Below are 13178 nucleotides of genomic sequence, written 5' to 3' on the forward strand. Positions count from 1 at the left end.
CAAATTCAGTTTAATGACATATTAAGTAGAAAAAATGAGCATGCTAATAATCTTCTTAACTTCACTATTAATCTAAAATACATGCCATTTGGCTAAGAAAAGGGAAAAAAATGTGACATAAACATGCTTAATTAAAAGGTTAAAAAACTGTATTAAAAAGTATAGTGAAATTATGGTATAGTTGAGAAGGGCTGGACTTAAAGTTAGAAAGACATTGACTCAAATCCCATTTTTAAGACTAGCTGATCATAGGCAAATCATTGAATTTTTCTGAACTTCAAACAACTCTGAGACTCAGAATTTTAGATGGTTAGAATGTACATCTACCTAGAATTCCCACACTGATAAAATCACAGGTCTTTGATGTCATGAGGTAAGAAAAACATAACCCATTGTAATCAGGATAGCCAGTGTGAAATTACATATCTGAATAATTCACATCATATCATATTTTAAGGTTTACAAGCATATTTTCATCCCAACAACCCTCAGGGATGAAATGTATTATATAGCTAAGGAAGCAGAGGCTCCTTGAGGTGAAATGAGTTGCTCACAGTCCCATGGCTAGTAAGCAGCAGAGCCAGGATGTGAATCTAGGTCTTTGGAACTGAAATCCAAAAATAACTGTTCTTTGTACTACCACTATATCTCCTTTGATGACTTATCATTGTTAAGGATGACCAAAAAAACAGAGTGAGACAATCAGGTCTGCCCAGTAATATCTTGGATGTCACAGTTTTATATTGCTATCTATCAAAAGAAGGTATTCCACTTCTTCATGCTTTGAAAAAGGTACCAGTCACTGGAACAAATTATCTTGTTCTTTGAGCATATTCTTCCCAAATAATCCCTTCCATAATTTTCAACTAGTTTTTACATCATCAGACTAGAAGTTACATGTTTTATCATAGAACTCCATATATGCCTTGATACTATTCCAAAACATTTTAATAATTACTGTCACTTCATGTTATCTTTGTGTAACCTTGATTTGGTTTTAGGCAATTTCTCCCTCCAAAACAAATTCAGTTTTCATGAATAATTAATTTTTCATGCTTAACAGCTCCATGACATGCCTAGTGTGGAACTCTTCTCATGAAACGAGGGTCATTCTCTGGGCTAGTTTTTTCACCCCCATCTCTTCCCAAACTGGCAGTCTGGCTTTCTAGAGAAGAACCACTAACATGTAGTTAGGTTTAAACTCCCTTAAGGTCCTAAGGATAACCCTGTTATAGGAGAATATAACACTCTACTCACCTGTAAACCTTTTTTAGTCCCCAACCATGCAATTGTATTTACACAAAACCAGCCACTTAAAATAATGACACCATTAAATTTTAAACATAACTACTTTAAAATAAGGCAAAATCAATCATAATCAATATATAACATTCAATATAGAAGCAAAACAGGAATAATCAACATATCAGTTGACAATTATCTTCCCATAAATCTTCCAAAATTTCTACTTCCAAATAATCTGCCTTATTTTGCTAGAGTTCACCCTCGTTATTTTTTCCCATTTTTTTAGAATTTTATTTTTCCCCAATTACATGTAAAAACAATGTTAACGCCCATTTTAAAAACTTTGTGTTCCAAATTATCTTCCTCCCCACCCCATAAAAATGCAAGTAGTTCAATAAAAGATATACATATGTGATCATGCAAAACATTGCCACATTAGACAGGTTGTGAAAGAAAATAGACAAAAAAACCTTAAGAAAAAGAAACTAAAAAAAAAAATGCTTTAATCTGTATTCAAACACCATCAGTTCTTTCTCTGGATATGGATCACATTTTTCATAAGTCCTTCAGAGTTGTCTTGGATCATTGCATTGCTGAAAATAGCCAAGTCATTCACAGCAGATCATCTTACAATATTGCTGTTACTTTGTATACAGAACATCTCACTTTGCATCAGCTCACGTAAGTCTTTCCAGGTTTTTCTGAGCATATCCTCCTCATCATTTCTTACAGCACAATAGTGTTCCACCATAATCATGAGAATTGTTTAGCTATTTATTTAGCCATTCCCCAATTGATGGGCATCTCCTCAATTTTGAGTTCTTTGCACCAGAAAAGGGCTGCTATAAATATTTTTTGTACATATAGGTCCTTTAACTTTTTGGTTTTTATCTCTTTTTTTATACTGACCTAGTAGTGGTATTACTAGGTCAAAGAATATGCATGGTTTTATAGCCATTTTTATGGCCATAGTTCCAAATTTCTCTACACAATGTTTGAATCAGTTTACAACTCCACCAACAGTACATCAATGTCTCATTTTCCTCATATCCCTTACAACATTTGTCATTTTCCTCCACTGTCCTATTATCCAATCAAATAGGTATGAGGTAGTACCCCAGAACTGTTTTGACTTGCATCTTTCTTTTCAATAGTGAATTAGAGCATTTTTTCATATGGCTATAGGTAGCTTTGATTATTTCATCTGAAAACTGTTCATATCTTTTGATCATTTATCAATTGGGTAATGTTATTTTTTTTAAACATTGTTTTGATAGCAGTCAGTACTCAGTCTGTTCCATTTCTTTATTCCTGTGATTTCACTTTGACAGGCTCATCTCCTTTTTAGATTATATATTTCTTATATTTTATCTTTTTATACTACAGTCATCACTGATAATACTCTGCAGCCTTATGCTCACCACATGCTTCTATATCCCCTTTGATTTTGATTCTTCAGAGATTATCATACTTCATGACTTATAGTCATATGGTATCAAAAGGAAAACATAGTTTTGCTTTGTTTTTTAAAAGACCCTTTGTGTCAGGGAGCAATCTGGCATTGATAAAAGCATTTTGTGGCTTCCCAAATGCAATCCCACCTGTTTCCCTGCTCCTATTCTACTCTGGGCTCAGTGTATTATTTATATTTAGTACCTGTTCAAGATATTTGTACTTATGGACTAGTTTAATGGGTTGCCCATCCAACTCCTTCTCATAAATTATGTATTGTGCATTTTTATCCACTTGGCTTTTCCTCTATGGACTATTAAACTGATCTCTTATGAATGGCTACACATCCAACTGAGAAGGTTCTATAGTACTTTGAATTTTGATATCATCAGCAAAACGTATCCATAAAGAGAAGCATCTAAGAATCTTTCTTTCCATTTGGATTCTGCATCGGGCATCTTCCATGACAGTGGAAAACACCTTTTGCAAGCATGTCTTGTTTGATTTGTGTTACTGAATAATGACAGTTAGGGAATCGTTGAACAATGTTATCTGGTGACTACACTGACTTGATCAATTTTAAAGTAAAGATACTGTAGAAAAATGAACTGGTAAACATATATAGCAATTCACTTTAATATTAAAGCATTTAGTCTTAATTCATTAATATGAACACACTTACGAGTAAACATCATTATCCACAATGATTCCTTCAGTAAGGTGAGGCCATGTAGTTGCTAAATGGAGCTCACTAAAATAAACAAAAAAAGTGAACAAACAAGGGCCATACAACATTTCAAATTTAGCACTGTAAGCTACTGAATGATTACAGTCATTAAATTTGTTCTTTTCAGATTCGCCCTTTGGTCTAAATTCCCATATATTTTATCCGTTATTATCTAAGGAGAATTCTTCCTAGTTTCTGGATGGATGTATGCAAAATCTTGAGAAAAGTAGAGTGGAGGAAGTTTAGAAAAATCACCTAACCTACAACATGCTGCCTCTCCCATTTATTTAAAAGGGATCAAAAATCTGCCTTTTTACTTCTTATAGTATCTACTTCCTTTTCCCATTATGTTTCCCCCTTCTTTCACCTTAATCACTACTTCTCTATTGTCACTGTTATTTCTCAACCTCATCTCACATTCAAAAGAAAACAACTTTTCAGAAATTATTCCTTTCACTACTACTAAAATAATATCGGTCACTCTGCATACCACTAAAGAATATATAATTCTTTGGTTAAGTGAACCCACTAGGCCTGCCTTTTCTAGCACATATCCAAATGTATTTAAGAGAACTTCAAATCTGTTTACATGTCTATATGGCTTGTCAAAGGCATAATCACTGAACAGTTATAGAGATTTATTACATATTAAGCAATAACTTCTCAATAATCACAGAAAAGCCATTATAACCAGTCTTCCACCATTCCCAGGACATTATTCATTCCAGTAGGTGGCAGTATCACTCAGAGAAAAATCTAAAGACTGATTTAAAAAACTGGTTTAGGGCTATAACTTAAATGGTGAAGATAAAATTTTACCTAATTGGATCTTCACAGGCACCAAATGGTAACTTCCCAAATTCTAAGCCTCCAACTTCTCCTCCAACGATAGCATCTATATCTGTTTTTAGGAAAACAAAACAAAACAACCCCAAATATTGTCCATAATATGGAATTTACTGAGTATAGAAAGATAGGAAGCCTAGGCAATATAAATTAAGTCTTGATTATTTAGGTGTATATGACAACCTAAAATTAAACCCAGGTCTATAAATACATTAGGCTACAGAACTATAATATAACCCAAATCTAAACTGTTTGAGATTTGCTGAAAAGAGCAAATCCAACAATTTGGTAATGAAAACAAGGAGGAAGAAGAGGAAGCCTTGGGTATGGGGGAGTCAGATGGAGAAATTGTTAACCAGAAGGACCTGCCCTGGCCAGGCTCCCAATTCAGGGTGAGGAAGGGAAGTCAGGAGACAGGCAGAAAGTTCAGTAGTGGTCCAGTAGCAAGAGTGTTGGAGTATTGGACTCCTAAGCTAGTGAAGAAAGTTCATGGACCTCAAAAGATGCAAACACTACTCATCTAATCACTTATTACATGCCTACTATGAGGCAACATGGTTAAGTGGAAAAAGTACTAATCCAGCTCCAATGTCTATTACTTATGGAATCCTGGGGAAATAGCTTAAACTCTGAACCTTTTTCTTCATTTGTAATAAGGATAAATATTTGTATTTCCACAGAAGTTACTCAAAAATATACAAAAAGACTCAAAGAGAAAATCTGGTGCTGTGAGAAGGGACAAGCTCCTTCCCTTCTTTGAGCTTAAATTTCCTTATTTGTAAATTGGCCAGGGTATATATTGTCGGATGGGTATTAGCAGATTAGATTTCAAGTCCCTTTGCTACCTTGGGCAAATTGTATGACCTGGTGTGAGTGATAAAGGGAAAGTGGGAAAGAACATGAAATTTGGAATCAGAGTGTCAGGTTCAAATTTAAACTTTTCTATTTATTAGCTATGTGACTTTGGGCAAATCATATAATTTCTCTGGATCTCAGTTTCTTGGGATCTCTGAAGTGTTTTCCAATTCTAAATCCAATGAGTCTACTTGCTTACTATGTTGTCAATGTTACTTTTGAAAAATAAATGAATTTTCTGTACACTAAACTTTTTAAAGAGCAAAGGTCTATTTTCACTCTTTATTCTACAAAACAGAATATTTAATTACATAGTACTTTCTAAGTAAACTGCTAACATGAAACAGAGAAAAGTTTAGGAAGGAAGGAAATAAGCAGTTATTACATGTCTACAATATACAAGGCTCTGTGGTGCTAAGTGCTTTATAATATCTCATTTTATCCTCATAACAACCCTGGGTTATGGGTGCTATTATTTTTGGGGGGGGGGGGGCAGGGCAATGAGGGTTAAGTGACTTGCCCAGGGTCACACAGCTAGTAAGTGTCAAGTGTCTGAGGCCACATTTGAACTCAGATCCTCCTGAATCCAGGGCTGGTGCTTTATCCACTGCGCCACCTAGCTGCCCCACTATTATTTTTTTTAAAGCAATAAACATTTTTACTTAGTTTAGGGTTCCAATTTTTATTGCTTGTTCCCTCCCTTCCCTTCTTCCCTAAGGTGGTAAGCAATCAGATATGGGTTATACATGTATGATTATGTAAAACATTACCATATTAGTAATTTTGTACAAAAAAACTTGAATAAAAGAAAAAAATGAAAGAAAATGAAAAATAGCATGCTTCAGTCTGTGTTCCATCAATATCAGTTCTTTCTTTGGAGGTGGATAGTATGTTTCATCAGTAGTCCTTTGGGATTGTCTTGGATCACTGTATTGTTGAGAATAGTTGTCTTTCACAGTTCTTTATCAAACAATATTGCTGTCTCTGTGCACAGCATTCTCTTGGTTCTGCTCACTTCACTATATATCAGTTCATACAAGTCTTTCCAGGCCTTTCTGAAATCATCCTGCTTTTCATTTCTTATAGAACAATAATATTCCATCACCATCATATACCACAGCTTTTTTAGTTATTCCCCAACTGATGGGCATTCCTTTGATTTCCAGTTCTTAGCCACCACAAAAAGAGCTGTTACGAACATTTTTGTACAAATATTAAAATAAAACAAAACCAAGACCTAGCACTATATATAATGGGAACAAACTAAAAGTCTTTTCAATAAGATTGGAGTAAAACACAGATTCCATTATCATGACTCTTATTTGATATAGTGCTGGAAATCCTAGCTAACATGCTGTGAAAAGAAAAACAATTAGATAATAGAAAAAGAGGTAACAAAATTATTGCTTCTTGTAGATGATAAGATGGTTTACTTGGAGAATCCTAGAGAGTCAAATAAAAAACTTACTGGAAAAAACTGACAACTTCAGCAAGTTGTAGTGTATAAAATAAGTTCACATAAATCATTAGCAATTGTGATTACCAACATAACTCAGCAGGAAGAAATAGAATGAGAAATTCCATTTCAAATGACCACAGAATGTATAAGAGAATCTACTTGCCAAAACACACACAGGAATTATATGAATACAACTATAAAACCCTGTTTATACAAATAAAGACAGATCTAATTAATTGGGAAAAGAGCAATTGTTTATGGGGAGTCTATGCCAATATAATCAAAATGACAACACTATCTAAATTAATTTACTTGTTTAGTGTCATACCAATCAAACTACCAATGTATTACATTATAGAGCTAGGGAAAAATAATAAAATTCATCTGTAAGAACAAAAAGTCATAGGAACCTCAAGGGAAATAGTGAAAAACCTCATTCTTCTTGACTTCTCTATGGTACTAGATACTGTGGGCAATGCTTTCCTTCTGGATATTTTCTTCTTCCTCAGTTTTTTATGACATTGTTCTCTTCTGGCTCTCCTTCCTCTCTTTAAACTCTTTCTTCATGAGCACATGAGCTTCTTTAAATATCACCTCTGTGCAAAAATGATTCCTCTAGCTCTCATCTCTCCCTTGATCTCCAGTCCCTCAACACCACATGCCTCCTGGACATTTCAAACTACTGTAGATGTCTTGTATGCAATTAAATTCAACATGTCTAAAACAGAATTCCTATATTTTCCCCCAAAATTCACCCCTCTTTTTAATTTCCCTATTTCTATCAAAGGAACACTATCCTTTAGGCACCATTTGGTTCCCATATCTAGTTGTTTTTAATTCTATAACAAACCTCATGTTCTTCTCCTTCTCTATAGTCACACACCCACCACCACAGCTCAGGCCTTAATAATTTCACTATTGCAATAATCTCCTAATTGGGCTTCCTGTCTCCCTTCTCTCTCTTCTCAAATCCATCTTCCACAAAGCTGTCAAAATTATTTTCCTACAGCTTAAGTCTGACTGTGCCACTCTCCTGAATGATAAAACTCCAGTGTTTCCATACTGCCTTTCCAACCATATTAGATACTACTTTCCTGCACACACTCTATAATCCAGCCAAACTGACCTTTTTACTATTCCTCACACATGACACTCAAATTTCTTTGAGCCTCTGCACAAACTATCCTCAATGGCTGTTCTGCTTTATCTCCATCTTTTAGAATCTCTAATTTCATAGTTTAGCAGAAGGATTACAAAAACGTAGGGCATAAAAACTTTCAAAGACCAACTATTAAAGTCATATTTATGAAATTTTCTTATTGTCATTAAGTACATATGTATCTGTTTTCTTTCTTGAGGTAATATTTGTAAAGCACTTAACAGAGAAAGCTTGGCACATGATGCTATATAAATGCTTGTTCTCTTCCTTTCCCCTTTATGATTTTATCACCTCCTCAAACTTTACATTTCACAAATAAGATCTTCTACACATCTGTTCTTTGTGAGTATGGCTTCTCTTATGTCTAATTTTAGAATACAATTTTAATCATTTACTGCATGCCAGTTTAAAGCAGGAGGGTGATTTCTATATAAAATTAGCTTCCAAAGACAGACTGTCAAATATATGGTAAAAATGTCACCCCCATTTAAAAACAACAGAACTTTTGAAGAAAAAAAGGATGAAAGTGATAAAGAATACAGTGAAATGAGATATATTACATAAAATATTACAAATATGCATTATTTAAGAAAAAATTCTTATAATAAAATTTTGGCAGAATGAATATTATTTCCTTTTATATTAATATATTAAGATAATTTAAACATTATCAAACAAAAAGTTATCTTTTTTTACCTGGTGGTTGTTGAGGCCAAAAGTACTGTAGCCAGTCCTGAAGTACATAAGTAAACCGAATAGCTATGCTAACTGGAGGCAATGGTGTTAAAGGACATCCCTGGAAAATTAATGCAAAAATAGGTATCATGTAAATAACATCATATATAATTGTGAAATAAATGACTTATCCCTGTGAAGATGACTTCTTATATCCATAAGTAATATTTTAAATTTAATCCTATTAAATTTTCATTTTATTAAATTTAGTCCAATGTTTTAGCCTGTTGACATCACTTTCTATTGTAACTCTATTCCCAAGTATGTTAGTGGTATCTCCAACCTTTTCTGTAATCTTCAAATCTGACAGAGCTGCCATTTACATATATATATATATATATATATATATATATATATATATATATATATATATATATATATAAAATTACACACACACACACACACACACACACACACACACACACACACACACACACACATATATATATATATATATATATAATTTTTTGGTGGGCAATGAGGGTTAAGTGACTTGCCCAGGGTCACAAAGCCAGTAAGTGTCAAGTGTCTGAAGCCATATTTGAACTCAGATCCTCCTAAATCCAGGGCCAGTGCTTTATCCACTATGCCACATAGCTGCCCCCCATTTAACATCTTGCACTGATGAAAATATTCAACAACAGTAAAGGATAAAGCACAGATCAAGGGGCACAGGAACACTCCACTATAAAACTCAAGAAACCAGTAATGGCTCCTCTCTAAGCATAGCCAACTCAAAAGGTTCAGAATCCATCTAGCTATCATCTAGCTTCTATAGCTATCAGTTTGCTAAAATCCAGGCAAACTGTTTACAACAACACCCTGTTCTGCTAATTTAGTAGCTGTTAAAATTAATGAAAAATATTAGTCTGGCCACTGGCCCTGGATTCAGGAGAACCTGAGTTCAAATCTGGCCTCAGACACTTGACACTTACTAGCTGTATGACCCTGGGCAAGTCACTTAACCCCAATTGCCTCACCAAAAAAACCCAAAACAAAACAAAAAATATTAGTCTGGCATGACCTGTTTTTGATGAAGTCATGCTGACTACAGAATCCATTCTCCACCCCCCCACCTTTTAAAAAAAATTCTGGAAAACTAGAACATTTGCCCTTCTCCAGTCCTGTACTGGAGGACCTATTTTCCACAATCTTTCACTGACAGTAGTAACATAACACTGGGCCCAATAAATAATAATCCTTTTCCTGGCTAAACTACTCACTTTGCCTACTTTCCTTGTGGTTTCATTAGTCAGCAGCAGTTCACTAATCAAGATCCAATCACTTGAGTATTTAAAAGAAAAATACTACAATATCTAGTAATAACAAAATAAGCTCTACCAGTAGTAAGATATGGTATCCTACTCCCACTCCTACCCCCAGGAAATAATTCATTCCATTCATAATAAAATCTGAATTTTCAAACTGAAGCAAGCAAATAACAACACACACACATATATCATTTTAAGGTCAAAGGCTGAGTAGTGAACAGAGAACTGGACTTCAACCTAAGAAGACTCAGGTTCAAGTCCTAATATCTACTGGTTGTGTAACCCTGGACAAGTCATTTAAACTCTATGTTTTAGGTTACTCTCTAAAACTATAAGTTGCAAAGCTGCGGATCTGCATTAATAAAAGTAATTTTTTTCATCTGATAGTTCTCTCTAGTAATGAAAAATCACAGGTCCAGTTATAATCCCTAACCTTTTAGGTGTAAAAGGTACTTTTTTTGTTTTGTTTTGCGGGGCAATGGGGGTTAAGTGACTTGCCCAGGGTCACACAGCTAGTAAGTGTCAAGTGTCTGAGGCCGGATTTGAACTCAGGTCCTCCTGAATCCAGGGCCGGTGCTCTACCACTGTGCCACCTAGCTGCCCCCCTTATAGTGTTATTATGAAGAAAGTACCTTTTAGGTCACAAGACTAGTAAGGGTCATAACTGGGATGTAAATCTACTTCTTTCTGAATCCAAGTCCATTACAGCAAGATGGCCTCTTACATCGCATATAAGCTCCTTATCTAGCTTTGTATGCTTCTCTGTTAAATATGTAAAATACCCAGAAAAAAAGGGGGGAAAAACAGAGTTGAAAGCTAACAGCGGAAAGCTTAGATGCCTAAGCATAAAACACATTCCTATGTTTTAGACATGACCAGAGCCAAGGGAAGATCAGAGGGTCAAGAGGGATTACTACTGCAGAAGTGAACTGCCAAGAGGGAACACAAGCATAAGATTTCTTTTGTGCCAAACCAACCAACAGTGAGGCTATCATGGCAACCTTTGTCCATGTCAAAAATTTCCAGATATTGGGAGTTTGGCCACAGGGCATTCTTACAATTTTATAATAGAAATTAATACAAAAATAACAACTACACAAATTAACTTTATAGTCAATCTTATTTAACTGGGGGACAGAGGGAATAGGGGGAACTGCAATATGCAGAAAGATCAGAAATTGGACTTATCTTAAAAATAGATTTTTAAAAAATCATACATAGAGTAGATATTTAGTTTTGTTAAATGGTCTTTCAATGCAGTCTTGTGGGATTTTAATAGCAAAAAGCTAATTTATCACAACAGTCAATTTGATGTTGAATGAAATGAAGACTCATTTTAAAAATCAATATGCTTCACTATATAATGTGAAACCATTACAAGGTTCAAGAGCAAGTAGGCTGGTTTTACTTAACTATTTAAAAATTTTTTAAAAGTCAAATCAAAGCAAGCCTGCTATCTCATAACCCCACGTTGAGACTAAATAACAAGTCACCAGCACAGAAAACAGTGTATTCTATATTTTAGATACAAGTCTGCCAGAAACAATTGTATTTAATCCAACATTTTCTAAGAATTTCTAGACTGATGGACATCTAGACATCTAAAGAGATGTCCAAAATTACATACTCTTCCTATTCCCTGTGTACATGACTCTCTCCCCCAAGATGACTTGAGGACTTTGGACTTAGGACTTTGGAGTTCATCTAATCTCACTTATTTTATAGTTAAGACAAAGAGAAGTTAATTGTTTAGGGTGAGGGAGAGACAATATGGTGGGAAATTTGGTTCACTTTTTTCATATCTATGATATTTTTAAAAGACAAAAATAAACATGAATTTATTCATAAATAAACATTGTTTTCCTCTTATCGATATTCCTGATAAGTTATCAAAATAGAACTTTAGTATCTTATTATCCTCTTTAGGCTACAATATGCTTGGATTATATCAAAATAGAATCACAACTTCACTTGGTAAAATTTGACAAATGATGAAGAGGTAGTCTTAGAAAAAAACATGGCAAGATCTATATGAACTGATGCAAAGTAAACTAAGAAGAACACGTAGAACACAGTAACAGCAATATTGTAAAGGTGATCAACTATGCAACTCTGATCAATGCAATGATCCAAGACAGTTTCAAAGGATTTTTGATGAAAAATGTTTTTTCTGAAACTACCTCTTCATCATTTGTCATTTCTTACAGCACAATAGTATTCCAACATAATCACATGCCACAACTTACTCTGCCATTCCTCAATTAATGGGCATCCCCTCAATTTCCAATTCTTTGTCACTATAAAAAGACCTGCTATAAATATTTTTGTACATATAGATTTTTTCCCCCTTTTTCTCTGATCTCTTTAAGATCCAAACCTAGTAGTGGTGATACTGGTTCAAAGGGTATGCATAGTTTTGTAGCCCTTTGGGTATGGTACCAAATTATTCTCCAGAATGGTTGGAACAGTTCACAATTCCACCAACAATGCATTAATGTTCCTATTTTTCCACATCCCCTCAAGTATTTGTCATTTTCATTTTCTATCAGCAGAGTTGTTATAATTTACAATTCTCTAGTCAATAGTGATTTCAAACATCTTCCCATATAACTATAGTTTTATATCTTCTTCTGAAAACTCTCTATTCATATCCTTGGACCATTTATCAATTTATTAGAGAAACTTGCAATAATTTCCCCCTCAGTTTCCTGCTTTCCTTCTAATCTTAGAAGCACTGGTAATGTACTAAAAATTATCCATTTTACTTCCTGTGATCCTGTCTCTTGTTTGTTCATAAACTTTTCCCTCAACCATAGAGCTGACAGGTAAAAATTTCCATGTTCCCTAATCTGTTTATGATATTACCTTGTATGTCTACATCATGTACCCATTTTGACCTTATCTTGGTATACAGTGTGAGATGTTGATCCATATCTACTTTCTGCCAAACTGCTTTCTAGCTTTCCCAGAAATTTTTGTCAAATAGTGAGTTCTTACTCCCAAATCTTGAATCTTTGGGTTTATCAAACATTATATTATTATGGTAGCTTACTACCATGCACTGTGTACCTAATTTCTTAGCCAGTACTGGATTGCTTTGATGATAACCACTCTGTAATACAATTTGTTCTTTTTTCTTTTTTTGTGTGTGTGAGGCAATTGGGGTTAAGTGACTTGCCCAGGGTCACACAGCTAGCAAGTGTTAAGTGTCTGAGGCTGGATTTGAACTCAGGTCCTCCTGAATCCAGGGCCAGTGCTCTATCCACTACACCACCTAGGTGCCCCCTCTAATACAATTTGAAATCTGGTGCTGCTAGGCTGCTGCATTCTTTCACCTTTTTTTCATCGATTCCCTCGATATTCTTGACCTTTTGTTCTTCCAGGTGAAGTGGAGTGCACTATTAATATTTTTTCTTTGACAGTCCTGTC

General features: G+C 34.6%; 1 protein-coding gene across 3 annotated transcripts in view; it reads right to left on the reverse strand.

Annotated features, from left to right (window-relative positions):
- Positions 1-13178, reverse strand: part of RAB3GAP1 (RAB3 GTPase activating protein catalytic subunit 1) — a 95762-nt gene that overhangs the window by 38535 nt on the left and 44049 nt on the right. For all 3 annotated transcript variants that reach the window (XM_043992025.1, XM_043992026.1, XM_043992027.1), the window contains 3 exons: positions 8440-8539; positions 4244-4325; positions 3380-3448 (listed from right to left, as the gene is read on the reverse strand). In XM_043992025.1, coding sequence (XP_043847960.1) covers positions 3380-3448; positions 4244-4325; positions 8440-8539 — 251 coding nt within the window. The remainder of the gene's footprint in view (positions 1-3379; positions 3449-4243; positions 4326-8439; positions 8540-13178) is intronic.

Source organism: Dromiciops gliroides, chromosome 3 (assembly GCF_019393635.1).
Source record: "Dromiciops gliroides isolate mDroGli1 chromosome 3, mDroGli1.pri, whole genome shotgun sequence".
Taxonomy (NCBI): Eukaryota; Metazoa; Chordata; class Mammalia; order Microbiotheria; family Microbiotheriidae; genus Dromiciops; species Dromiciops gliroides.